Source organism: Sus scrofa, chromosome 2 (assembly GCF_000003025.6).
Source record: "Sus scrofa isolate TJ Tabasco breed Duroc chromosome 2, Sscrofa11.1, whole genome shotgun sequence".
Classification (NCBI taxonomy): domain Eukaryota; kingdom Metazoa; phylum Chordata; class Mammalia; order Artiodactyla; family Suidae; genus Sus; species Sus scrofa.
Genome location: NC_010444.4, coordinates 145,648,145 through 145,673,917, shown reverse-complemented (window position 1 = coordinate 145,673,917; position 25,773 = coordinate 145,648,145). Strand labels below are relative to the sequence as shown.

Sequence of the window (25,773 nt, the reverse complement as noted above, 5' to 3'; positions counted from 1 at the left end):
CACTTAGTTTGTTCAAGCCTAATCATTAAAGCTTTTAAAACGGCCATTGTGGTTGCTGGCAAAATCCTCTTGCTTCTGCAGCTATGTAGATTCAGCAATGATCACAACTGCCAACATTCACTGAGTACTTAGTACTCAGGCAGTGATACTAACTTGCCTTATCTCATAACTCACATAAGTGAATACAGTTATTATCTTGCTCTTCTGCATGAGAAAGGTGAGGCAAAAAGATCTCAAGGGGAGTTCCCGTCGTGGCGCAGTGGTTAACGAATCCGACTAGGAACCATGAGGTTGTGGGTTCGGTCCCTGCCCTCGCTCAGTGGGTTAACGATCCGGCGTTGCCATGAGCTGTGGTGTAGGTTGCAGACGTGGCTCCGATCCTGCGTTGCTGTGGCTCTGGCGTAGGCTGGTGGCCACAGCTCCGATTAGACCCCTAGCCTGGGAACCTCCATATGCTGCAGGAGCGGCCCAAGAAACAGCAAAAAAAAAAAAAAAAAAAGATCTCAAGGAACTTACTGAAGATTCAAGGCTACCATGTGGTGAAAGTTGTAAATCAAGGCAGTTTGGTTCCAGAATATGCACCACTTACCACTATATGTTACTAACCACGTTTTATGACTAATATAAGATAAACTTGAACATCAGGTGGTTTGTCACATGCCCAATAAGAAGACAGAGAAAATATTTTTGGAGCTTCCTGGTGGGCTCATGGTTAAGGATCCAGCATTGTCACTGATGTGGCATGGGTTCAATCCCTGGCATGTGGAACTTCTGCATACCTCAAGTGTATCCAAAAGGAAACACACACACACACACATGATTTTTTAAAATCAATTTGAACATATATACATTTGGGGAGGTATATATAGGTATCAACTGTCTGATGCAATTTTAGCATGTTAGGCAAAATAGTATATTCATTAGAAATGCTGTCTTTTTCCCTATTCTTACATAACATAATAACCATACAGTCTAATAATTTAGCAAAAGGACTCAGGACCTGAGAGTCTGGGTTCAAATCTCAGGTATACAAGTTTTTTTAGTCACTCTGTTCTCAGCTTTACTGAGAAAAAGAATTAAGAGTCCTACTTCATCAGGTTGTTAGGAAAAGTAATTGAGTTCAAAGGTACAAAGTGCTTGGAGCAGTGCCTGGCACATAGTAAGTATACACAGGTGTTAGCTGTTATCTTTTTCAAATGCACCTTAACAGGAGGGGCTATTCTAGGGCTCGAGCCCAGTCATCTGATGCTGCTTTTTAAAAAATATTATTTCCTCTTCTATCTAAGGTATTTCAGACAAAAAACTTCTAGTGTCACTGAAATTCTTATTCTGAACCACAACATCCATCCACCTAAAATTAGAAATGCCATTTAAGAGGCTATGTGTGAGCTCTACAATGGAAATACAGTGTTGCTTTAAAAATTATCTTTAAAAGACTTTTTTTTTTTTTTTTTTGTCTTTTTTGTCTGTTGTTGTTGTTGTTGCTGTTCCTTGGGCCGCTCCCGCGGCATATGGAGATTCCCAGGCTAGGGGTTGAATCGGAGCTGTAGCCACCGGCCTACGCCAGAGCCACAGCAATGCGGGATCCGAGCCGCGTCTGCAACCTACACCACAGCTCACGGCAACGCCGGATCATTAACCCACTGAGCAAGGGCAGGGACCGAACCCGCAACCTCATGGTTCCTAGTCGGATTCGTTAACCACTGCGCCACGATGGGAACTCCTAAAAGACTTTTTTTTAAGCACTATGAAGTATAATATTGAAATCAATATTGCAATATTAAAGTCAAAGTCCCAAGAATAGTTATTACATCAGGGTTAAACTTATCTGCCTTTTGAAAACCAGTTCTATCCAAAAGCATCGGTGTTGATACAGGCAAATCTGTCTTCATAAACCAATAATTTATTGTTCAAAGTAAAATAATGGAAATAACAGGAGCCAAATTTGATGAGGAAACTCTTTTCTACGGAATAAAGAATAATTTGGGGGAATATAATTGTCATATTTTGGTAACATAATTAATATTCAAGGACAGTGAAAACAGATCTTGGGCAATTACATTGGTTTATACCATAATTACAAGGTTTCATTGCGGAACTTGATATAATAGGTACACAACTGCCAAACCTCATTCGATGCTTGTAGATACAGCTGAAAGTCGGGGAAAGTACCTATGCTCAAACCATAATTTCCTGGCACAATTCCCTATGATGTGTTTACCATGAAACAGAAGAGAAATAAGGCAACCCCAAGATATTAAAGCATAATTTCAGTGCCATCCTAAAAAAGCAAAGTTTCCTTCAGACTCACAGATACAGAGAACAGATCTCTGGTTGCCAAGGGAGAGGAGGATCGGGGAGGGAAGAACTAGGAGTTTGGGGTTAGCAGAGGCAAAAACCAATGTATATATAGGATAGATAAACAAGGGCCTAGAGTATGGCACAGGGAAATAGATGCAAAATCCTGTGATAAAGTGTAATGGAAAGGAATAATGAAAAGTTGTATTACATACATATGTGTGTGTATATATATAACTGAGTCACAGCAGACAGAAACACAACGTTGTAATCAACTATACTTCAGTAAAAATTTTTAAAAAGCAGAGTTTTCTTGTATGCTCATGGAGAAGGTAAACATGTTAGTGTGACGACTAGCATGATTGTCAAACTAATTACAAGACATTGCTCATGATCGGACTGTTCTTCCCTTTTTTGTTCTAAGTTTAGTGATTGACATACTAAGTCCCAGGGAACAACCAGTCTGCTGTTGCAAACCCACTTAACGTTGCATTATCCCTTGACCTGGCTGAAGCTTTTCACGCCTAATGAAACCAGCTCAAAGACTTTAACAGAGGTCAGCACATCTAACAAGTACTCCCGGTTCTGTTAATATACTTTGCTGAAGCCAATTATGGGATGGGGGCAGAGAGAGGAGAGGATGCAACAACAACGAGAGAGAGAGAGAGAAAGAAAAAAGTTCCAAAAAGAAATGCCTACCTGACTAGCCAGGAATTGACTGATGTTCTCAAAATGCTCTTGGGGCTTCTGCAGGATACCTTGGCTTAGGTTTCAAAGTCAAACGAACAATATGGAAGATTTAATCAGGTAACTCAGTTTTCTTGCTTGGCTTCTCATTTGGGGCAGGGGATAGAGAGGAAAAAAATCCAGTAAATATAGTAATTGCTTTCACAGACAGAAGTAGAATTTAAAAAATCTTTATCTAATAATTCATTCCTAAGCAGTTGATTTTTAAGGTTCATAGTCTTGTATTTGTTCAAATTTGAGAGTAATCTCTCTTGAACAGGAAAAAATGAAAACATCAGAAGAAACAAGAGACTAGAGTTTTTTCAACCATTCAACCACTAAGTATATGAAGTGATAGATCATTACATATTGTTGACAGCTAGAAACTCAGTTTCCTAGCTAATGAAGCTTAAAGAGAGTATAACCATATAATTTATCAGCCAAACTGGAATATTTTTGAGAGTGAAAAGGGGACAGAATTAAAATGATGCTGGAAAAAAACAGGCATAAAATGTGACAAAGGGGCTGTCTCCAGCAATTTAGGATACAGAGTCATTCTACCCAGACTCCTGCAGACGGTACCTACATCAGTGAATTCTAAAACTATACGTAAAAGGCATTACATTTACCTACATCAGTGGATTCTAAAATTATACGTAAAAGGCAGTACATTTAGAGAGCTGTGTGAGCAATTTCGGAAATTCTTTGGTGGAGTAGAAAATATCAAAGGGTAGCTTCCCGTTCATCTCTAGAGGACACTCCTTGGTTTTTTGGTTTGTAGCTGTGTCCTTTTGCCAGCTTTCTTGTTCCTTTGTTTGGTGCATTGGAGGGGAGTGTGTTTCCTTTCAGTTGTTTATTTTTACTTGTTTGTTTCATTTTGGGGAGGTGTGTGTGTTGAGAGAAAAGTTTTTATCAGTGACATTTTATTAGCCCTTTGGAAACTGATCCCAGAGCAATGGCCAGACTTCTTTTATGAAGACCATGGGATTTTGGTCCCAGCATGTAATGTAGGAGACTCATGATATAAATTTTAGTACTGTAAACCCTGGACTCACTTCTGATCATTGGTTAACACCAGGGCACTTGGCCTTAGGGCAGTCAGGATTCTCTCACTTTAAGAAAGCGATGCAACTTTCTTAAAAGTTAACAATCTAATCGTTTCACTCACTAGTTCATAACCTTCAGTGGTTTCCCTTTTTACAGCCAACACGGCAATTCCATGAGACACTCTATTCCCCAACCCTTGTCTGTAGCACTTGCCTACGCAGCTCGGCTCACTTGCTGCTCTAATCACCCTGTCTTCATTTAAACCAGTGATTTCCAAAATCTAATGTTGCCTGAGACATTTTTAGTTGTCACAAGGGTTGCGGGGGGAGGGGTTGCTGCTGATATCTAGGAGGTAGAGTTCAGAAATGCTGCTAAACGTCCTACAGTGCAGACAAAAAAAAAAAAAAAAAAAAAAAAAGAAAAGAAAAAAAATCATTTGGACCAAAATGTTAATAGTGCAGCGATGGAGAAACTGATTTATACCCTTCCTGCACCCTGTTTTCCCTAACCCCAGCCCTTGCACAGCGGCTCTCCCTGCCTGGAATATTTACACTTTTCTCTCTCCCGACTCTCCTTTCCTTTTCCTGTTGCGTTCTTTTCTAAGTCCTATTCACCCTTTTGATCATCACCTCTTCAGAGTGGCTTTCAAGATTCGTAGTCCCAGTTGAATACTACACCTTCCAAAGAATTACGGGGCGCTTAATATTAGTAACGATTTTATATGTATTTACACGTTTTATGAGCAATAGCAACTAGCTTGTATTCATCTTAATATTCCCTGAAGCTAGCATAGTTAGCACAGAGTTGATATTCAACGTCGCATTCAGTGTTATGAAATGAACATTTAACAGCCTCACCTATAAAAGGAGAGTAGCAGAGTAACCATTTCGTTAGTTTGTAATAAATAATACATAGACTCTAGCACGGTGCTTGAAAAGCAGTGAGTCCAGAGAGACCAGGGATCTGCAGCCGCGGTGCACAAGAGAAAGGCTCCGCTCCTTCCGCTGCAGCACCTACGCGCCTTCCCCCAGGAGCTCCGACTACAGAGCAAGGCTCCCTCCCAAGTGGCAACTAGCAACCGCGGCGCCTGCGCCTTTCTACCTTCGCCGCCGACCCAGCGGCCGGAAGTGTTCGCTCCTCTCATTGGCCCACCGCACTGCGCACGCTCCATATCGCGCCCTCGTACCCCCTCCCCCAACACGCTCTCGGTACTCCAGCCCCGGCCCCAAATCTGCCACCACGCCTGCGCGAGCGGGCGTGCCCCGGAAGCAGTTCTTTGGCCTCCTGACACGTAGCAACGGGGCCGGTACCGGGTCCTGAGCCGAGTTTGGGGGCTGCTGGGGGCTGCGGGAGCCACCGCCGCCGCCGCCGCGTTAGGTGAGTGTCCGGTTCCGTGGCGCAGTGTTCGGCTTCTCCCCGCACCGGGGCAGCGCGGCTTATGGCCGCCTCTCGGCGCCGCGCCCGGGTCCTTTCGCCCAGCCCCTCGCCCCTTCTCCGGCTGTGCGGAGACGCGGCCGCTGCCGCTCCGGCGCCGTCTTCCAGCAGCTTGCGTTTCCCCGGCAGGCCCAGCCGTATTTTGCAAGGAGGCAGTCGTGTTGTCGGCTGTAAAGCCCTGTCCCAATGTGAGGAATCAGTCCTCTTTGTCACTGGTGGTATTTTAGGCCCCACGGAGCCACTCCTCCTCCCACGTCCCGGCCCCAGCCCCTGCTCCAAGGCGTACCAGCTCCTTGAAATGAGGTGTCTTCCCGGCCTTGACCTAGAGACCCGACCCACCCTCCCAGTGTTGCTCCCTGGACTTCTAGAACGAGTATTTGCTGCCTTGGGAGGATATTTGCTTAAGTGTCAGGACCGAATTTAGGAGGGCCTTGCACATACACAGTCTTCGCTGTTTCTTTTCTATTGCAGAGCATCTGCCATGTCAGGCTTTGAAAACCTAAACACGGATTTCTACCAGACGAGTTACAGCATCGATGACCAGTCACAGCAAACCTATGACTATGGAGGAAGTGGAGGACCCTATAGCAAGTAACTTTTCAACTTTGCCATTTATTTAGTCACGGTTGTAGTGAGACCGTGTACCCCAGGTGTTTAATTCTGCTAAGACTGAATGTGTGAACATGTTCTTTATCAGGATCGTGACTTCTCATACTCTTCCTGCCTCTGGAGAGATCGGTGACTCTCGTTCGGTTTGGAAGGGGTTGCTCTATTTTAGTTTGGTATCTTCTGCCAAGTTTTCAGGTGTGACACGAATGGAAAAGTGGATTGTTGAAGAACCTTTTCCTAGTGACAGTATTTGTGTATCATTTAAGATAGGGATAGGAGCTTTAAGAACTTGGAAGATAGGCTGTTTAATCCACTGACCTAGGTAAAAATGAAACCCTTTGATGACCTGTTTAGCGGTTAAATCAGTCCAGCTTTCAGTCTTGATATATCAAGTGTTAGTGAAAGCGCTCGGTGACACTGCTGAAGGGTCTAAGTTCCCTACTGTGAATCATCAGGTGGTTTTCATGTAGCAGAATTGATAATCAGTTTTATTACTCTTCATCCCAAGACTTGATGGTCAGTACACACAAGTTGCCAGTTGTAGGTAGAAGAGGGAGACTCAAAACCTTTCAACCCTAAACTGTTGAAAACAAAACATAAAAACAAAACCTGATTTTTTTCTAGTCCCTGGTGTTTGTGGCAAAAAACAAAACCCCCCCCCCCAAACCTGAAGGCTTTCTATCAGTCTCCTCTAGGACATCATATTCTTACTTTCTTAGGACCTTAATCTTTTCAGCCCCCCCAATCCAGTGAAGGAGTTTCGTACAAGGGGTGACTTAAGATTTTGTACAACTCCCTCGAGACTCTTATGAGAACTGCCAGCCTATTTCTGAGAGATCCTTGCATACAGGCACCCACACTAATGTGCGTATAATGTCTGTACAGTTCATGTGTATCTCTGTGTTTCTGTGAACCTGAATTAAAACTCTCATGAAGACGCCCAGGATGAGGGCAAGGGACAGGTGTGTGTCCAGTCTGAGGCAAGCATTAGTACCAGAATGTGTTTGCATTAAAACATCTGAATGAAGGTGCCCAAGAATTTTAAAAAGCAAAAATCAAATTCAGCCCAGTGGTGTGACTTGTTTTGTACAGGCTGTACTTGCTACAACTTCTAGACCCCTGGAATCTTCTGAATTCCATGTATTCTAAAGCTTTTCTACCCCTAAAGCGTAGCCCCTTGAAGAGTGGGAGTGAGCATGTGAAAAACACTATCTGTGAATCACTTCTTTTCTTTCTGTTAAAGTCTCAATTATATGCCATTGAAGATTTACCTTTTTGTCAGTTAATTGGACAGAATTAGAAAAATCATGTTGCGAAACTTCCATTCATTTATCTAAATACGTATTTTTTGTGATCTTGAGAGTGCAGATAACTCTAAGACTGGCCAGAGTGCTGTAACAGGGCTTTGGGAAAGTTGCCTCTGTGTGTAGGCCTGTTTTTAACCAAATGACACTGATGTTTGGACTCAGCAGAACAGTTCTAGTTCGATTGCAGCATCCCAGGTTTATCCGTCTTTGCCTTTCCTCCCCATGTTTCTTTCTTTTTGTCTGTGTTTGCATCTCTTAAAGGTGTGAGTTATTTTTTCATCCCTCTTAGCATCATTGCACTTCAGTTTTCCACAGAGCGGTTGTTTGCATATTCTTTTTTTTGTTGTTTGCATATTCTGTTGCCAGCTATTCTCACAATTCCATTCCACATCTTGTCCCAGCAAGCATGTCTTCAGTGAAGACCTTTTATTCCTGGTGCTTATGTTTACGTCACTGCCAGGTAATGCATAGGAGTTTGTAGAGGATGCTTAGGAAAACAGGAATCCTGACGCGTTACCAGTAATAATTGGGTTTCTGGTCTTTATTAAAAAAGAATTGAGTTCTTCTTTTATATGTATCTTCAGTTGGATCTACAGTCTGATGACATTTTAATGTCCATCTCAATTTATCAAATACTGTTTTGTTTGTTATGCTAAGTTGGTAACAGAGATCACCTGATCACTTTTATTTCTCTCTTGGTGAAAATCTAAGTTTAGAGAGCATCTGGCTTAGATTGTCTTCACCTCTGACTTGGCTTATTCTTAGTCCCTAGTTCTGCATTCGCCCTATGAAGTCAGCGCTAACATTTTGCATAGTTTCCCTTGTGGATCCTTAACAAGTATCACTAATGTAACATAAAATAAGCCCCAAAAGTAAAAGGCCCTTTGATCTTAATGTTTTGTTTGACGAATGTCTTATCGGGCAGGCCTCAGATTGTATCCTAGATAATGTCTGTAAAGTATATAGTTATACCAGTTACCTGTTTTTTAAAATATTGAAAGCTAGTATATTTTTATGTTCAGTGTAATTGATAATACCTTTAGGGAGTAGCTAAGGATTTTGATAAGATTGAGTAGTTACCCTACTGTATTAAGGAGCTTTGTCTTTGTTGTTGTTATTGAGTGCTTATGATAGTATTGGTTTCCATCTGCTGTTTTTCCTGCTTTAAAAGTGTTGACTTAGTTGATAAAGGCCATGTCTATCATACTTTTAGTTTAAAACCAGTGGGAGTGAGTCAGGAATTTTCCTGAGCAGATCCTGCCAGAAAAGGAAAATTGTAAAATCCTGCGGCATTGTCTTTCTCACCTTGTATCTCACCTGTATCCTTGTACCACCTTTGAAGTTGTTTTTTGCCTGCGTTATTTCTCTTCCTTAGATGAAATGTATCAGCCATTCTGAAGTGTGGACTGCAGACCCTAGAGGGTCCTTGAAGTCTCTCAGGGAGGCTTTAAGGTCAAAACTACTTTCCTAGCAACACTAAGGCATTGTATATCTTTTTAGGTGTGTTGACATTTGCACTGATGTTGCAAGAGTAATGATTGGTACAACTGCTGGTACCAAATAGAAATCAAGACGTTGGCATCAAATTGTTCTGTTAATCAGTACAGTCTTCACCACCACACACTTGTTGGGGTTGAGGAAGACAGTTTTCATTTAAGAATGCCCTTGATGAAGAAGTAAGAATCACCATTTTATTAAGTCCTGATCCTTGACAAAACACATTTTAAAAATATTCTGTGTAACAAAATAGGAAACAGAACTAACGCACGTCTGCTTCTTACTGAAATGCAATGGTTATCTCTAAGAAAAGCCCCTGTGCAATCTGAGTTGCAGGCTGAGTCAGTTTTTTCACACAAACTATTTTTACTGCAAGGAACAACTGACAGACAAAACGGTTATTCAAACTTGAGTATTTTTTAAAGATGAATGAAATGAGCTGATACTTCAAGGAAAACGTTTGGCAGTATTTGTGGCCAGTGACCAGATTTGAGTTTTCAGGCAAAAATAAGGATTTGGAACACTTTTTTCCATCACTGTGCATTTGTCAGCTTCCCAGTAATTAACCGTTTCTGATGAGATCACTGGTGGTATTAACAATTGTGATTTTTTTTTTTTTTTTGCTTTTTAGGGCCGCACCGAGGCATAGGAGGTTCCCAGGCTAGGGGTCTACTCAGCGCTATAGTTGCCAGCCTAGGCCACAGCCACAGCAACGCTGGACCCTTAGCCCACTGAGCAAGGCCATGAATTGAACCCATAACCTCATGGTTCCTAGTTGGATTCGTTACCGCTGCACCATGACAGAAACTCCTTAACAAATGTGATTTTTAAAATACTTATTTTATATATATTTCGTATGAAATGCGTCAACATTTGGAAGGTCTGCCTAACTCATACTAATATTTTCTAAATGGTTAACGCATAACGTTACAAAATCATCCATGAATAAAGAATGGAGCTAATCAAAGTGCAGGACAGATCAGTTTATTCTAATGTAACAGTAGAAGAAATTCTTTACTGTCATTTCAATTTCCATATTTCAGTTTAAGTTAAAAAATTACCACTTTTTAAAAATTTTGATGTATCAAGAAGAATATTCATGATAATCTGAAAAGGTTATTTAAATACTCCTATTTTCCAACTGTGTCTGCAAACTAGATTTTCTTCAAATATGTCAACTAAAACAATAAGATTGACTACAGCCGACATAAGGATTTTTAGCTGTCTTACATTAAACCAGATATAAATGAGACTGTCAAAAATAAAATACAGCGCCACTTCTCTCAATTTTTGAAGTAATTTTTTCATAAAAGTGTTTATGCTAACATGTAATAGATGTGTTACTTTAAATGAATCAATAAGTATTTTAGACATTTTTTGTTTTAATTTCTAAAATGATAAAAATTGAAAGATATAACCCGCACAAAAATTCTAAGAGTTCTCAATAATAAATTTTAAGAGTATAATGGGTCCTAAGACCAGAGAGAGAGAATAAAATGCAGTCTGTTTATGCAGATTGTAGAAAGTTCCTTATGGAGCTTTTTAGTTGTTTCATAAACTCCAAGGTGGATTTATGATACATCCTAAGAAAGATCAACACACTAGCATATTGTACTAAATCAGAAAATGTGAATTCTTGTCCTGGTTCAATGAGCTAGCCCTGTGGGGAGAGTGTGTGTGTATATGTGTGTGTGTGTGTGTGTGTAAATAAATAAAAGTCAGGATATTTGCATACCAAAATGACTAAGGGAAATGCATATACAGAAAAAGATATTAGGATTCAAGGGTGATTTTAGCTGTTGTTATTTTTCTTTTTAGGGCTGCATGGGGCTGGGGGGAGGGGGCATAGGGAAGTTCCTGGAGCTAGGGATGGAATCAGAGCTGCAGCTTGAGGGTGACTTTTATTGCAGTTATTATAGGAGTTGGCCACTGGAATCAAATCCTACCACCACCATGGGCAAATCACTTTAACCCAAATTTCAGTTTTCATCGTTTTATAATGGAGAGGTGATGAAATCAGCCTCCTAGAGTTGTAATGAGAATAGTGTGAAGTAATTCACATTAAACGATGAAAACAGGGCTTTACATAGTAACTTCGAAAGGTTATTTTTTTAGAAACTTTTAGTAGTTAATATATACCTATATATTGCATATAACATTTTAGAATTAATTGACTTCAATGAATAAATGTACAGTATTTTTGAAGGTACAGAAGTTTATAACCTAAAAATTAAGTCTCCATTCCACTGAACATGTCTTTCTTTTTTTTGTCTTTTCTAGGGCCGCGCCCGTAGCATGTGGAGGTTCCCAGGCTAGGGGTCTAATCAGAGCTGCTATTGCTACCAGCCTACACCAGAGCTACAGCAGCAACTCGGGATCTGAGCTGCATCTGCGACCTACACCGCAGCTCACGGCAACGCCGGATTCTTAACCCGCTTAAGGAGGCCGGGGATTGAACCGGCAACCTCATGGTCTCTAGTCGGATTTGTTAACCACTGAGCCATGACGGGAACTCCCCACTGAACATTTCTTGATTATCATTTCTTACTGATTATCATTTCTTACCGGTATCTACAGCACTACCTCATTTCTTTTGATAGGTATGTAGTAATCTATGCCCATAGCATAGTATATTTACTGGTAAATATATTGTTTTGTTGTCTTCTTTGCCGTTAAAATAATGCTGCAGTAAATTCCGTATAATTTTATAGCCAAAAAAAATAAACAGTATGTTTTTTAAGCATGTATTAGAGTAGCGTGGTAAGTTGTGAGAATCCTGTTGGAATTTCCAAACGTCTGTGTGTAGTTGAAACTTGGCTTTTGATTTGCTTTTAATCAAGATATTCAGTTAATTTAAAACTTAAAGTCTTAAATAATAATAATGAAGTTATTAGATTTTTATATTTATCAAAAGTGAACTATAAATTTTAAAAGACAAGTATTTCTAAGGCTTTTTGGCTTTCATTTTTAAAGTATCTTTTTTTTTTTTTTTCTTATTTCCTTTTTTGGCCGCTCAACAGCATATGGAGTTCCTGGGCTAGGGATCATATCCAAGCCTCATTTGCAACCTAAGCCACAGCTGTAGCAACGCTGGGTCCTCAACCCACTATGCTGGGCTGGGGTTTGAACCTGTGTTCCAGAGCTCCCAAGATGCCCCCTTGCACCACAGCAGGAACTCTTTAAGTATCTTATAAAATAGTTACTTCAGTATTTCTTACTGTGTAACTGGATTAGTCATATTTTTCCAGAACATAGTGAAACAGGTCTTTAAAAGATATGGCTTCAATATCCTTCTGTTTCCTGTTGTTTTCATCACTAAAATAGCCATGGTAAGGTCTCCCTCTAAAATCCAGGATTTGCTATAGTACATAACAAATGAGACAGTGGGTCTGCTGAAATCACTAGTCACATGCAAGGTGTGTGAATGTTTTGTTATATTCAGAAAGTTTATAAAAAAGAAGCTTAATATTTTCCACTCCATTTGAAATTGATGATTGTTCTTAAAGGGATTTACCCACCACTTGCAAAAAAATAGCTTAATACAGAGAATAAAGAAGAATGATTTCATACTTGGTGGAGAGATCCACATTACAATGGAAAATTGAGTAACTTGTAGTACAGAGTCTGTCATCCTAAGTTTTTTTTCGTAGTCTTGGGCATAAATTTTATTTCACAGCTGTCTTTATGTGTGCTCACTACAGGGGGAAAACCAGAAAAGTATTTATGTCCTCACTTGCTGGCCTCATGTTTAAAAGCTACATAGTTGATAAAATGTTTAAGCACTGCATTAGTGAGTGTTGGCATCATCAGGAAGATTTTTCTATAAAACACCTTATTGTAGAATAATCAGCTTGATCTTAGTTATCACTTCAACCACCGTTTATGAAAACTGGCAAAGTAGACGGTCCTGGGAATTGCGTAACTAAGATTTTCTACCTGTCCTGTCAGTTTTGGATGTTAACATAATTCTGAGAAATGTAACTTATTTTGATCTGTAGACAGTATGCTGGCTATGACTATTCGCATCAAGGCCGATTTGTCCCTCCAGACATGATGCAGCCACAACAGCCTTACACGGGGCAGATTTTCCAGCCAACTCAGGCGTATACTCCAACTGCACCTCAGCCGTTCTATGGAAACAACTTTGAAGATGAGCCACCTTTGTTAGAAGGTACGACTGGTTGCAACACTTGATAGTACTCCATGGCATCTAGCTAGTTAGTGAAAATAAATGTTACTTTGGATAAGTGGCCCTTTTCTTTAAAAGAATAATGTTGTAGAAAAAAGTTTTCTACTAAGTAACTCATTTTGAACAGAATATATATAAGTCCCCATTGAACTGGAGGGGACCAGATTTTTAATAAACATTTATAAAGTGATAATGAAGTATGTCCATATGTGAGCAGAGTAACTTCTATCAGTAAAAGAAATTTTATCAGTAAAAGAAATAAGAGGAAATAGCATGATGTTGATTATCCTGAATGGTAATAAGCTGGCAGAACTAGTAACATCAGTGAAAAATGTGGTGTTTTCCAGATTGTATCCCCAAACACAAAAAGCATTGCTTCTAAACTTTTTTTTTTTTTTGCATCCTTTAAATGTCTAGTGAAAATTATGCATAGTCCCTCAGAAAATGCACACATATGCATAGAGACATGCTCGCTGGGCCTCCAGGTGTTCGTGTAGCCCCAGTTGTAGACCCCTTATTATCACCCCTTCCGTGTATTATTTGCTATGTGGCCATAGCTCAGAGTGTGTTTCATTCTGTCCATACCCTTTTCTAACATCGACCGAGAAATTGTGTCTTTGTGGAATAAGCACCATAATCCATAGCGACTGGTATTGAGGACTCATCAAAATAGTATCATCTGTATTGCTAGATCCTCTTTTGATACTCTTTCATTTTTTTTTCTCCTGTTCCATCATGGATTCTGGTAAACTGAAGTTACATCACAAGTCCTAATTGGCTTCCTTCTTTTCTTTTTTTTAGAATTGGGTATCAATTTTGACCACATCTGGCAAAAAACACTGACAGTGTTACACCCGTTGAAAGTAGCAGATGGCAGTATCATGAATGAGACTGATTTGGCAGGACCAATGGTTTTTTGCCTTGCCTTTGGAGCCACTTTGTTACTGGTAAGATTTTAATTCTCAGTGGGAAGTTAAAGAACATTCTTTAAATGTTCCACCAAGAGCAGTTATTAAGACTCTGCTTTTATGTTAAGTTTTTGATGTATCTTGCTACTATTGAGTTGCTTGAATTTATATCTATTAATTACTTCTCCATTGATAATAAATATAGTATTTTTAGAAATCATTTCTTTTCCATTAAGTGGTCTAATTTGGGAAAAATAATAATAAATAAATCTGTGGCTTTAGTCTCCCATCAAATTTCCCTCTTTTCAGAAACTGACAAAATTTGTAGCCTATTTGTAAAAATTTTTTTTGCTTATTTTATTTTTTGTTAGCTTTTTTTTTTTTTTAAACCTCTAGTCTTGGAGTTCCCGTCGTGGCGCAGTGGTTAACGAATCCGACTAGGAACCATGAGGTTGCGGGTTCGGTCCCTGCCCTTGCTCAGTGGGTTAACGATCCGGCGTTGCTGTGAGCTGTGGTGTAGGTTGCAGACATGGCTCGGATCCTGCGTGGCTGTGGCTCTGGTGTAGGCTGGCAACTACAGCTCCAATTCGACCCCTAGCCTGGGAACCTCCATATGCCGCAGGAGCGGCCCAAGAAATGGCAAAAAGACCAAAAAAAAAAAAAAAAAATCCCTAGTCTTTGGGTGGTGTTTTATTATAGGAGTGCCGGTGATTACTTTTGTGTATATTATAACTTTTAATGAATTAAAACATTAAAGGACTACAGTTTATAGTTCCGGTCTCCCATCTCCCTAAGAACGTTAATGCATACTGAAAACGGAAAGTTGTAAAGGCGATTGTTAATGCTTGTTTTAGCTCATGTCTTGAACTAGAGCAGATAAACGATACAGTGGTTTGAAGGTGGGCTTTTTAGTCCGAAAAGCTGGACGAGGTCTCAGTGCTCCGGTTCCGTCTTTGAGAAAACCACTTAATCCTGCACCTCTTTCTGGGAGATGATCCGGTGCCTCCCTCCTGACAAGACTGGTGTGGAGATTAATTAGAGCAGGCTATGTGAGGACACGAAGAAGCTGAAGGCACTGGGCAAGTGTAAGGTTTTGTTGTTATAAAATGAGTGAATTCATCAGTGAAATCAGCTGAGCCTTTTAAAAATTCTGCCCTCTGAATCAAGTATTTACAAATACCTATTCTAACAGAAATCCCAAGGTTTTTTCCGTCTAATGTAATCCGTAGAGGCAGTCTCACAATTGCATCTTACATGTCAAACAGCTGACAAGCCAACCAGGAACTTTTTGTGGGCTTCTCTGTGGACTGATTTTGGTGATTGTGTGTCCTAAACACAGTGTGTTGGCACAGCTTGACTGAGAGTTCTGTAACTTAACTCTTGTTTAGTTAACTTTCAGTGTCCCAAGGCTGTTCAGTGGTATCTTCTATAACAGCAGAATTTTTAAGGGTTTTCTTTGTTTGTTTTGTTTTTATTGTGTTTGTTTGTCAGCGGACCCTGTAAATCAAACAACACTTTTGAAAAATAATGACAGAAAAATATACGTTCCATTATGTACTTCTTGCCTTGCTGTTAAATCATTTTCTTTTCTCCTCCCCTCCTCACGGAACCCTGACTTCTTTCCTCCTAACTCCTCTAACACCCATGTAAAGTGAATGATGAAATTATTTCTGCCAAAAACATAGCTACATCTACAAATGCAGATAAATAGCTTTGGGGCAGTTTTGGTTGAGCTGGCTGCTTTCAGATGATACAGGCTATTTAAATATCTGAATGACTTTCCATCTTTTCACCATAGTTTTTGTTTGTTTTGCTTAAAATCAGATTTCTTTTTAGAAATTTACTATTTTAGGTGATTTTACCATGATTTGCTGTCTTTATTTGCTGGATTCTATGCCAAGCTCAAATGGTAACTAGAAAAGAAAAAAACTGATTCTCTTTGTGTTGGGAGGTGGATACTGTAAACTTTTTAAGAAAGAAGTAAAAGCTCATCTGCTCACTGCTTTACCTTTCTGTATAAAGGATAGGTACCTCTGGATTTTAATGCTCACTGATTGAATATCTTCTGTGTGTACTATTTTAGGTGAAAGAAGCCAATGATACCTTCTTTTGTCCTTTAACCAGTCATCTTTTCTTTCCCCATAGGCTGGCAAAATCCAGTTTGGCTATGTATATGGCATCAGCGCAATTGGATGCCTGGGAATGTTTTGTTTATTAAACTTAATGAGTATGACTGGTGTTTCCTTTGGTTGTGTGGCAAGTGTCCTTGGATATTGTCTTCTTCCCATGATCCTACTTTCCAGCTTTGCAGTGGTATTTTCTTTACAGTAAGTACTGGCCTTTATTTTGGGGGTTGATTGACCAGTTTTGTGTACGTATTATATAGTACCTCTTATAAGTGAGGACTGTGTCACCTACTTTTTAATGATGAATAATGGAAGTGAGAATAAGTTTAAAAATCTTTTATACCATGTCTGCTTTTACTTAGGATAAAGAATTTTACTTTTTTTGTGTGTACTTTCCGGTGTCCATAAACCGAACAGCAGTGATTGTTAACTTAAATATTGCATCTCTTTGATATTTTTAATACTATATTTATTTCTTAAAGATGTCGGGTACTTGCTAAGTGAATGAATTATAAACACTCTCTGTTTGGCAACTTTTTAACTGAAAATGGAACATTCTTTTTGTGGCAAGAGGCTGTTACTAGCCTACTGTGTTCTCAGATGCACCTGTACACAGCTTTAAATATGTGTACTTTTAAAATAATATTTTAGGCAAGGTGAAAAGGAAAGGTGTACATTGCTGCCAGTGAAGTTGCTCCTCATGGCCCACACACAGATGCTGTCTCAGCAGTTCAGACTCCTCCTTGTGGCTGTGCTGTACTTGACCAAAGATGGGGCTTAGATACACCAAAGAAAACAGGTTTAGGAGAAGAGTATGTGTCAACCTTTTGACACTAGAGATTTGGCAGGATGTTGGTCTCACAGTGTTCCTGCTTCTCATTTGTTAGCATCGATTTATTTGTATTTGAATTTTACAGACAGTATTTTCTACTGCAACAGTGTTTTTCCAGCCAAGGGCAGTTTCGCTACCAGTGGACACTTGGCAGTGTCTGGAGACAGTTTCAGTTGTCAAAATGGGGGTGGGCAGGGATGCTTCTGGTATTTAAAAGTTACAGGCCAGTGATTCTACTGAACTTCTTAACAATGGACAGAACAGCCCCCGGAACAAAAGCATATCGAGCCCAAATGTCAGTACTGCCAAGTTGAGAAAATCTGCTAAATTAAGGAACAGAATGTGTTACAAACGAGCTTTCTATCACATGAAAAAATTCAGCATCATTGAATTTACTCTGAGATGCATTTCAGCATTTGAAAAAAAGTCTTGATTATTTCTGCGGGTGTCTATGTGTGGATTTTGACATGCTTTTCCTAAGAATTGGTTGTGGTTGTATTCTTAAATAACCAATCTCATCTGTGGCTTTTTCTCTCCCTTCCTCCTGTTTCCTTGTCGGTTCAGAGGAATGGTAGGAATCGTTCTCACTGCTGGAATCATTGGATGGTGTAGTTTTTCTGCTTCCAAGATTTTTATCTCTGCATTAGCCATGGAAGGCCAACAGCTTCTGGTAGCGTATCCTTGTGCTCTGTTATACGGAGTCTTTGCCCTCATTTCCGTTTTTTGAGCCGAGTTTGTCTGGAATGTGGACATCATTGGGCCATATATCAAAAAGGACTTGGAACTCTTAAATCGGACCAGCAAACTGCAAACTACAGTGCCACTCTCAGCAGATCTGATGTTTGACTCTTGGAGCAATGGAAGTAAACGTGTATCTTTTGTTCATTTTTATAGAACTTTTGAATACTATATTGGATTTACCTGCAGTTGACTAGGTTTAAGTGTTTGTGCTTGTACAGATAAGTGCTATTTCTTTCCTGTTCCTGCAGCCTTAGAGGAACAACATTTTTTGTTGCTAATTATATATTACAATGTTTTGATAGATTTTTATCAACTATGGGAAACCAACCACAGACTTGATAGTCTTTCTTAAAAACAACCCATAGTAAAGAAGATGTGAAACTTGGAGAAATGTTTTTCCAAGGAACTAGGAAAGAAAAATGGCCTGTATTCTCACATCAGATGCATTGAAGCAAAAAAGTGATCCCAGTTGTAAAGTTTTATGAGTTTGCACTTCAGAATTTGACATTCCTCTAAATTATCTCATGGAATTTTGGCTAAAATTCAGCAGTACAGTTAATTCACAGTCTACCTTATTGTAGACATGAAATGTGAAAATGTTTAGACATTAGCGTTAACTAAACCATAGTGACCCAGCCTGGCTGCGTTAATGCTCAGAGTTGGATCTCTGTTTCCCAGGAGAAAGAAAGTCACTAACCTTTTTTGAGAAAAATATTTAGTGTCAGTTTTGGTATTGCAATTATCAATGTAAACTGCATTTGATGCTTATTATTAAAATTTTCCCAGTTAATTTAAATTGTGTTGGTGAGTTTACTTTTGCTAAACCACTGTTCTTTGGTGTCCCCTTTTCTTTAATTACAATCTGGTTTTTATTTGTAGTCTCAATTTATTCTAAGCTTTAAGAATAGTGGTCATTTAGTATAGAATGAGAAAAAATGATATTAAACAAAAAGCAGTTTGCTTCGAGTTATCACATTATTTCCTTGTACTAAATTTATTTGGTTAATATGTTCTCGTCAGAGAATCTATAAGAAAATACTATATCTTGTATATTGTTGAGTGGCTTTTTCTGTAGACATTGCTTCTGATTTTGGACAAACCTGTTATGAGAAAAGTATGTTGAGAGGTAGAATTTTTTTTTTTTTTTTTTTTGTTATTTAAAGAGGAGACTTTCAGACTAAATAAAAATGCCAAACTGACATATTCATGGTTCTTTTTTGGAGCTAGTTTTCCATCACAAAAGGTTAAAATAATAAAGCCTACTTCTTACAAGGAGATCATGATTTTTCATCTCTGGAATTACATAAATATGTTCTTCTTCATTAATATTTAATCTTCTGGAGGAATGTACTCCCTAATAATTAGGTTTTGGCTGGGTTTTAGACTTAGCAAATTGTTTTAGAATATTTTGTATTATAAACCTTGAGTAATCTTTTTTTTTTTGCCTTTTCTGGGGCCGCTCCTGCAGCATATGGAGGTTCCCAGGCTAGGGGTCGAATTGGAGCTGTAGCTGCCGGCCTACACCAGAGCCACAGCAACGCGGGATCCGAGCCGCATCTGCTACCTACACCACAGCTCACGGCAACGCCGGATCCTTAACCCACTGAGCAAGGCCAGGGATCAAACCTGCAACCTCATGGTTCCTAGTCAAATTCGTTAACAACTGAGCCATGACAGGAACTCCGAGTAATATCTTTTTTTACATGAACTTTTTCAATTCATTTTATAAATATAAAAATTTCTTGTTAAGGTAAATGTAGTGAGTGCCTTTTGTTAATACTCAGTTCTTAATGAACAGGGTATTTAAAATGTGCCACTGTTAGTTAGACTTAAGACCCTTAATTTTCAGCCAAATTCTCCAAATGGATTAAATTGTTTTCTTATTTTTGGCTCCATCCCCAACAAAGTAATTTTTAGTTTAAATCAGTGATGGAGAGGTTTCTGTTGTTAGTTATCTTTTATTCAACCCCAAAATGATTAGTTGTAAAGCTGTTTTATATTTAACTATTATTCTGTCAAAACAGCTATACAGTGGAGTAGCCTTTTTTTTTTTTTTTAAATTTAATTTAATTTTATTTTATTTTTTGTCTTTTTGCTATTTCTTTGGGCCGCTTCTGCGGCATGTGGAGGTTCCCAGGCTAGGGGTCGAATCGGAGCTATAGCCTCTGGCCTACGCCAGAGCCACAGCAACGCGCAGTGGAGTAGCCTTTGATGTAGGAGTTGAGTTTTAGAGAGTTTTCTTATTTACATGAAAAGTTGTGTAGCCAAAATTTTCCATATAAAACTTAGGAGTTCTCTTGTTGCACAGTGAATTAAGAATCTGGCATTGTCACTACAATGGCATGGGTCGCTGCTGTGGCACAGGTCTGATCCCTGGCCTGGGAACTTCCACATGCTGCAGGTGTGGCCAAAATTTCTTTTTAAAACGTCTCTTTAATCAAACATGCAGTATAGGTGGCCATAGTTAAGCATGCTTTAAAAATTAACAGTATCTCAGAATTACTGTATGGTAACTTTTTTCTCTAGCATCAGAATAGATTTCTGCTTCTTTAAAATTAAGTACCAGGAAGAGCAGCTGGCTTGCTTTTAGCCTGTTTTTTACCAAAAACGTACATGTACCTTTCAATACTGGAGATACCTTCTCAGCATCCCTAAAGGCTTACCTCGTGATCATCTCTCAGTGAAATTCTCTGTGAGTGGAGTTTGCAGGTTCACTTGCTCAAGCTAGTGTGTTTATTCAGGCATGTATGCCAAGGGCGTGTAGTTCATTTTACATATAGTGTAAATGTATATTTTATGGCTGCTGCAATACTATGTTCATTTACCAATGGTGTTTCCAAGAGCTCTGTAACAAAGCTTATAGAAATACACATTCTTTTGCCAGATAAAGTTATGCAGATAATGAAAAACTCTGTAAATCTTTAAATACTATCCTCAGATATTGGCTATTCAGTCAAAGAGAATATTTTTAAATATCAAATGCAAGATGATTTGGGTAGGATCTGAGTCCTATGCATATGATGTTTTGCAACTTTAATAGGCGTTGCTCAGCTGAAATATACTCCCAAACTAAGCAAGAACAATTGCCTCTCTAATCTTGTAGGATAGTGTGACCCAGTCATGAAGAACTATGGGAAATCAAGAGCACATTTTGAGATCTCACTGTTGTCATATAGAACTGACCCAAGGTGATGACTCAAACAACATGCTTAATTTGCCGTGTGGGAGGAAAAAATACGTTCATTGCACAGCTTAGCCTTTCATAAAGTAGTGTCAAAAGTTTTCCAAAAAACAGCATGGTACGGATCATAGAATGAAGAATACTTACCAAAGAATAGTCCTGGGCCTTCCTAAGAAAGGATAGCCAGAGCAAGCGAGCTTCCTACCCAAATAATGGCTCCAAGTGGACTCTGTCCTCACAAAGTGTCCACTCATTCATTTTGTGGTGTCAGATCCCAGCTGGTAACCAGGTTGTCTCAGTTATTATAAATGCCGATTTATTTGGAAATAGAAGTTTGTTTCTCAAGTAATTTATTTATATCTAATAATGAGCTTGTTTGAAAATTACGAATGAAACATTTAGTATCAGGCAAAAGCATAAGTACCTTTACAAAGATAGTTATAGTAGTTAATGAGAATCTCTTTTTTCTTTTTTTAGAATTTAGTTAGGATTTGGGGAGAAGGGTGGCAATAACAAGAAATCAAGGCTTATTGGAAATGCCCTAAGGAAAGACTGGCTCCTGTGCTTTAATGAATAGATTAGTATGATCTGCCATTAGCTTGTCAAGCATATAGTGTTTCCTTGCAGACACCTCAAAGCCTGTCCTTACCCCTTTCGCCACGATTGGGAATGTTACTATTTTGTACCACCAATGAAAAAATAATCGTTTTTCTACTTCACTTCTGCCAGCATCCAAATGATTAAAGTTTAAATTTTAGTGCATTACTTTGCTCATGAATAAGTACCCATTGTGTAACTGGGCAATAGATAAAAATGAAATAGTAAATATTAAATTTATTGATTTCTAGAGATTAGCAGATACTTAGTCAAAAGTTTTATGTTGTTATTAACAAATACGTATCTCAGAATGGTGACCATAAAACCTGAAGAGTCAAGTTAGTATGTAGTTCTGATTCTTGCTTCACAGATAGGAATATTTCTTTTGCATAAAGTTCCTACTCTGATTAATAAAGAACATGACCTGCTGATGGAGCATAATGTCCTGTGTTTGTGCAAATAAATTAAAATGATTACATACTCAAATGAGGACTAATTAAATACAAAGCTGTTCTCCTAATTTAAAAGCACAAATACTTTCTCGAGCACATTAGGTTCTAAAAATTGGTTATTACATTTTTTGTGAGCTGAGCTAATTAGGCTTAACTTGCATATATAATTTTTTTTTTCCGAAACTACCACTAAATCTCATAGCTTGTAGGGTGATTAATTATGTATGCATTAAGGTGTTTTAAATAGCTTTTCAACACCTGCAGCACACAAAAAAATTTAAACATAAGAAAATAAATGAAGTACTCAGAAACATTTAAGCTGCTTCCCATTTTATACTTAGCCTACTTTGATTCTTGTAAAAGGAGAGTGAACATTGTGGTTAGGGTAAGGACAGTTCCAACAAATGTCTTTGTAAATTGTCTTTGCTTGCAGTTTTCAGTTTTGTGGGCTTTTTGTTGTTTTGTTTTATCTTCTTGTCTTTTTGTCTTTTCTAGGGCCACTCCCGCAGCATATGGTGGTTCCCAGGCTAGGGGTTGAATTGGAGCTGTAGCCACCGGCCTACGCCAGAGCCACAGCAATGCGGGATCCGAGCCGTGTGTGTGACTTACACCCCAGCTCACGGCAACACCGGATCCTTAACCCACTGAGCAAGGCCAGGATCGAACCCACAACCTCATAGTTCCTAGTCAGATTCGTTAACCACTGAGCCACGACGGAAACTCCAGTTTTGCGATTTTTTTGATGATATTGTAGGACTACATAGTCTTTTCTTTAGTCAGTCAGTGCTCCTAAAAGCCTTATTATACGTTTTAATTTTCAAAATGGGAATTTTTTATTTCCCTTTCTGATTATATATCACTGTTATGATAAAAAGTAGTGCTTCTGTACAGCAATAAATAGGAGTGGATTATTGATGTTTCACCACGGATGACCCTTGAAAATACGTGAAGTAAAAATAAATATGTGGAAGACCGCATATCATATGCTTCAGTTTACATGCATTTCAGGGAAAGACATCTCCCTAGAGATGAATTAGTAGTTGCCTGGAGGTGGAAGGAGGGATTGACTGCAAATGAGCAGGATGGAAATTTTTGGGTGATAATGGCAGTGTAATTGTATGTTTACTAAAATCATTAAAGCTTTCCCTTAAAATGGGTAGATTTTTTGACATTTGAATTATGTCAGTTCTTTTTTAGAACTTAAGAGAACGAGAGGTAGAGTAAACTGCTAAAACATCTGTATTTTTAGAGTTCAAGAGAAGAGAAGGGTTTGAGGATGAATTTTAACAGAGAAGAAAAAAAACCATAAAATTACTTTGCCCAGAGCGAAAAAGTGAAGTGAATTGCCCTCCCCTGAAATTTCACTCCCCACATTACTCAAATAGATGGTGTTAATTTTATCAGAGCAGACACACAGGTGCCCTCTCCCCCCCGCCCCTTTTGCCCAGAGGCTTCTGTACATGTCAATGCACACATGCACACACCCTTTTTAAAAATTAAAATTAATATAAAATTTATTTCAACATTTTAAAGTGTACAGTTGCGTGTTTTTAGTATAGTCACAATGTTGTACAACCATCATCACTAATTTCCGAACATTTCCGTCACCCCCCAAAAAACCCTATACCTCTCAGTTCCCCACCTCCCGTACCCTGGCAGCCTATTTTTTTTTTGTCTCTGGATTTGCTTATTCTGGACATTTGATATAAACAGAAGCATGAAATGTGGCTTCTGGCATCCTTCACTTTGCATATTGTTCTCAGAGTCACTGTTTGTGTTTTTTGTTTTTACCTTAGCGATCTGCTGTGGGGCTCATGTTATGTTGGACATTGAACTTACCTCATTCTTATGAAAGCTGGGTGTCAGGCTGTGAGCAGTTACACTGACTTGAGCAGTCCCTACTGTTGAACCTTCTTTTGAAAATGATAAGTGGTGCTGCGTTGGTATGGACCTCTCTGATGATTGGAGTGTCACGTTTGCATTTAACAGTGTAGAAGTTGATGGTTATTTAAACTCTGCGTTTAAATTCCGAGAATTCCAATAATTTTATTCCCTTAGAGTTTTGTTTAGTGTGACATAGTTTTTTCATTGGTTGAAACATCCAAGTCACGTCCGTGTTTGTACAAGGCATTGCTCTTTGGTTCTCAGTTATCTCAGCATTTTTATTCTCAGGGGAATGTGAATACTGCTGAAAGTATCGTTACCTCCAAACTGAAATTATTCCTCTGTTAGAATGGAAGACTCCATTCGAAGTGAGGTGCTTTCTTTTTTTCTTGCTCATTTAGAAGAGTCATTCCAGCAGTGTCATTTTTAGGTCAGTGTTTTTGCATAGTTTTAGTTTAAAAAGAAAGTTTGAAATGTGCCCATTTAAAGTTTCTCCTTGAGTGGGTCTGTAAGCCCGTAGAATTTAGTCATTTCAGGATATCCCTGAATATTTAACTTTGTTGTGCTTTAATGTTTATCAACACTCATCCTTAGGTATAAGATCAGATGTGTAGTATGATCTGACAGTGGCTCTGTTCAAATTAGGCCTTGTTACCCAGTGTGTTCTTATTTAAATTCCCAAGAGTTAAATTTTACCACAGTTGCAGTTAAAAAGAGGCAGAATGATTTAAAATGCTTTCTTTCTTTCTTTTTTTTTTTCCTTATGTGTTTGGATGGAGTTTTGTTTTGAAAGCATTTAGTTGCTTTGGCATTCTATTTATAGTGTTTTATGGCCTCTAAGTAGGCTTGCCTTTTTTTTGGTTTGTTTTAGGGCCACACCCGCTGCATGTGAAAGCTCCCTGGCTAGGAGTCGAATCAGCTACAGCTGCTGGCCTACACCACAGCCCCTAACATGGGATCCAGCCGTGTCTGCGACCTACACCACAGCTCATGGCAACGCCAGATCCTTAACCCTCTGAACAAGGCCAGGCATCAGGCCCATGTCCTCATGGGTGCTAGTCAGGTTCTTTACCTCTGAGCCACGACGGGAACTCTAGGCTTGCTTTCTTAATATACTTTTTAAACACTGTTTCTGTACTGTTTCAGTGTGAAACGTTTTAATCACCGTATGAGCATTCATGTGGGCCACTGGTCCTCGAGCTCAGATGCCAGTTCACGTGCTCCTTGGATGTCTGTGTTATGTCACAAGGTCGTGCCTAACGGGGCTCAATTTTACCGTTTCTTCAGACCATATTTTTTTTTTTTTTTTTGTCTTTTTTGCTATTTCTTGGGCCGCTGCCGCGGCATATGGAGGTTCCCAGGCTAGGAGTCAAATCCAAGCTGTAGCCACCAGTCTACACCAGAGCCATAGCAACGCGGGATCCAAGCCGCTTCTGCAACCTACACCACAGCTCACGGCAACGCCGGATCGTTAACCCACTGAGCAAGGGCAGGGACCGAACCCGCAACCTCATGGTTCCTAGTCGGATTCGTTAACCACTGCGCCACGACGGGAACTCCCCCAGACCGTATTTTTTTAAAATAAATTTTATTGGAGTGTAGTTGACTTGGAAAGCTGTGTTAGTTTCAGGTGTACAACAGAGTATATTGGTTATGTATATACACTCTCCATTCCTTCTCAGATTCTTGTCCTATGTAGGTTATTCCACAGTATTGAATAGGTTACCCTGTGCTTTATAGGAGGTCTTTGCCGCCTCTCTCTTTTATCCAGAGCACTGTGTACGTGTCAGTTCCAGCCCCCTGTTGTATCCCGCCTCCTGCCATGTTTCCCCTTTGGTAACCATAAATTTAGTTTCAAAACCTCTGAGTCTCTGTTTTGTAAGTTCTTTTGTATTATTTTTATTAGATTCCACATATTAGTGATCTCATATGATATTTGTCTTTT

The 25,773-nt window shown here is 39.1% G+C and overlaps 2 protein-coding genes across 4 annotated transcripts; one reads left to right on the top strand and one right to left on the bottom strand.

The window, feature by feature from the left end:
- On the bottom strand, positions 1,792-5,981 carry LOC110259671. Its single transcript, XM_021085167.1, has 3 exons — positions 5,943-5,981; positions 4,929-5,683; positions 1,792-3,127 (listed from the first exon to the last, which is right to left on the bottom strand). The coding sequence occupies exons 1-3, from the start codon at positions 5,979-5,981 to the stop codon at positions 3,076-3,078; spliced, it is 846 nt and encodes a 281-aa protein (XP_020940826.1). The 3' UTR covers positions 1,792-3,075.
- On the top strand, positions 5,286-18,913 carry YIPF5 (Yip1 domain family member 5). 3 transcript variants are annotated; one of them, XM_021082360.1, is made up of 6 exons: positions 5,286-5,448; positions 5,977-6,096; positions 12,917-13,089; positions 13,909-14,054; positions 16,161-16,342; positions 17,538-18,913. In XM_021082360.1, the coding sequence occupies exons 2-6, from the start codon at positions 5,987-5,989 to the stop codon at positions 17,698-17,700; spliced, it is 774 nt and encodes a 257-aa protein (XP_020938019.1). In that variant the 5' UTR covers positions 5,286-5,448; positions 5,977-5,986; the 3' UTR covers positions 17,701-18,913.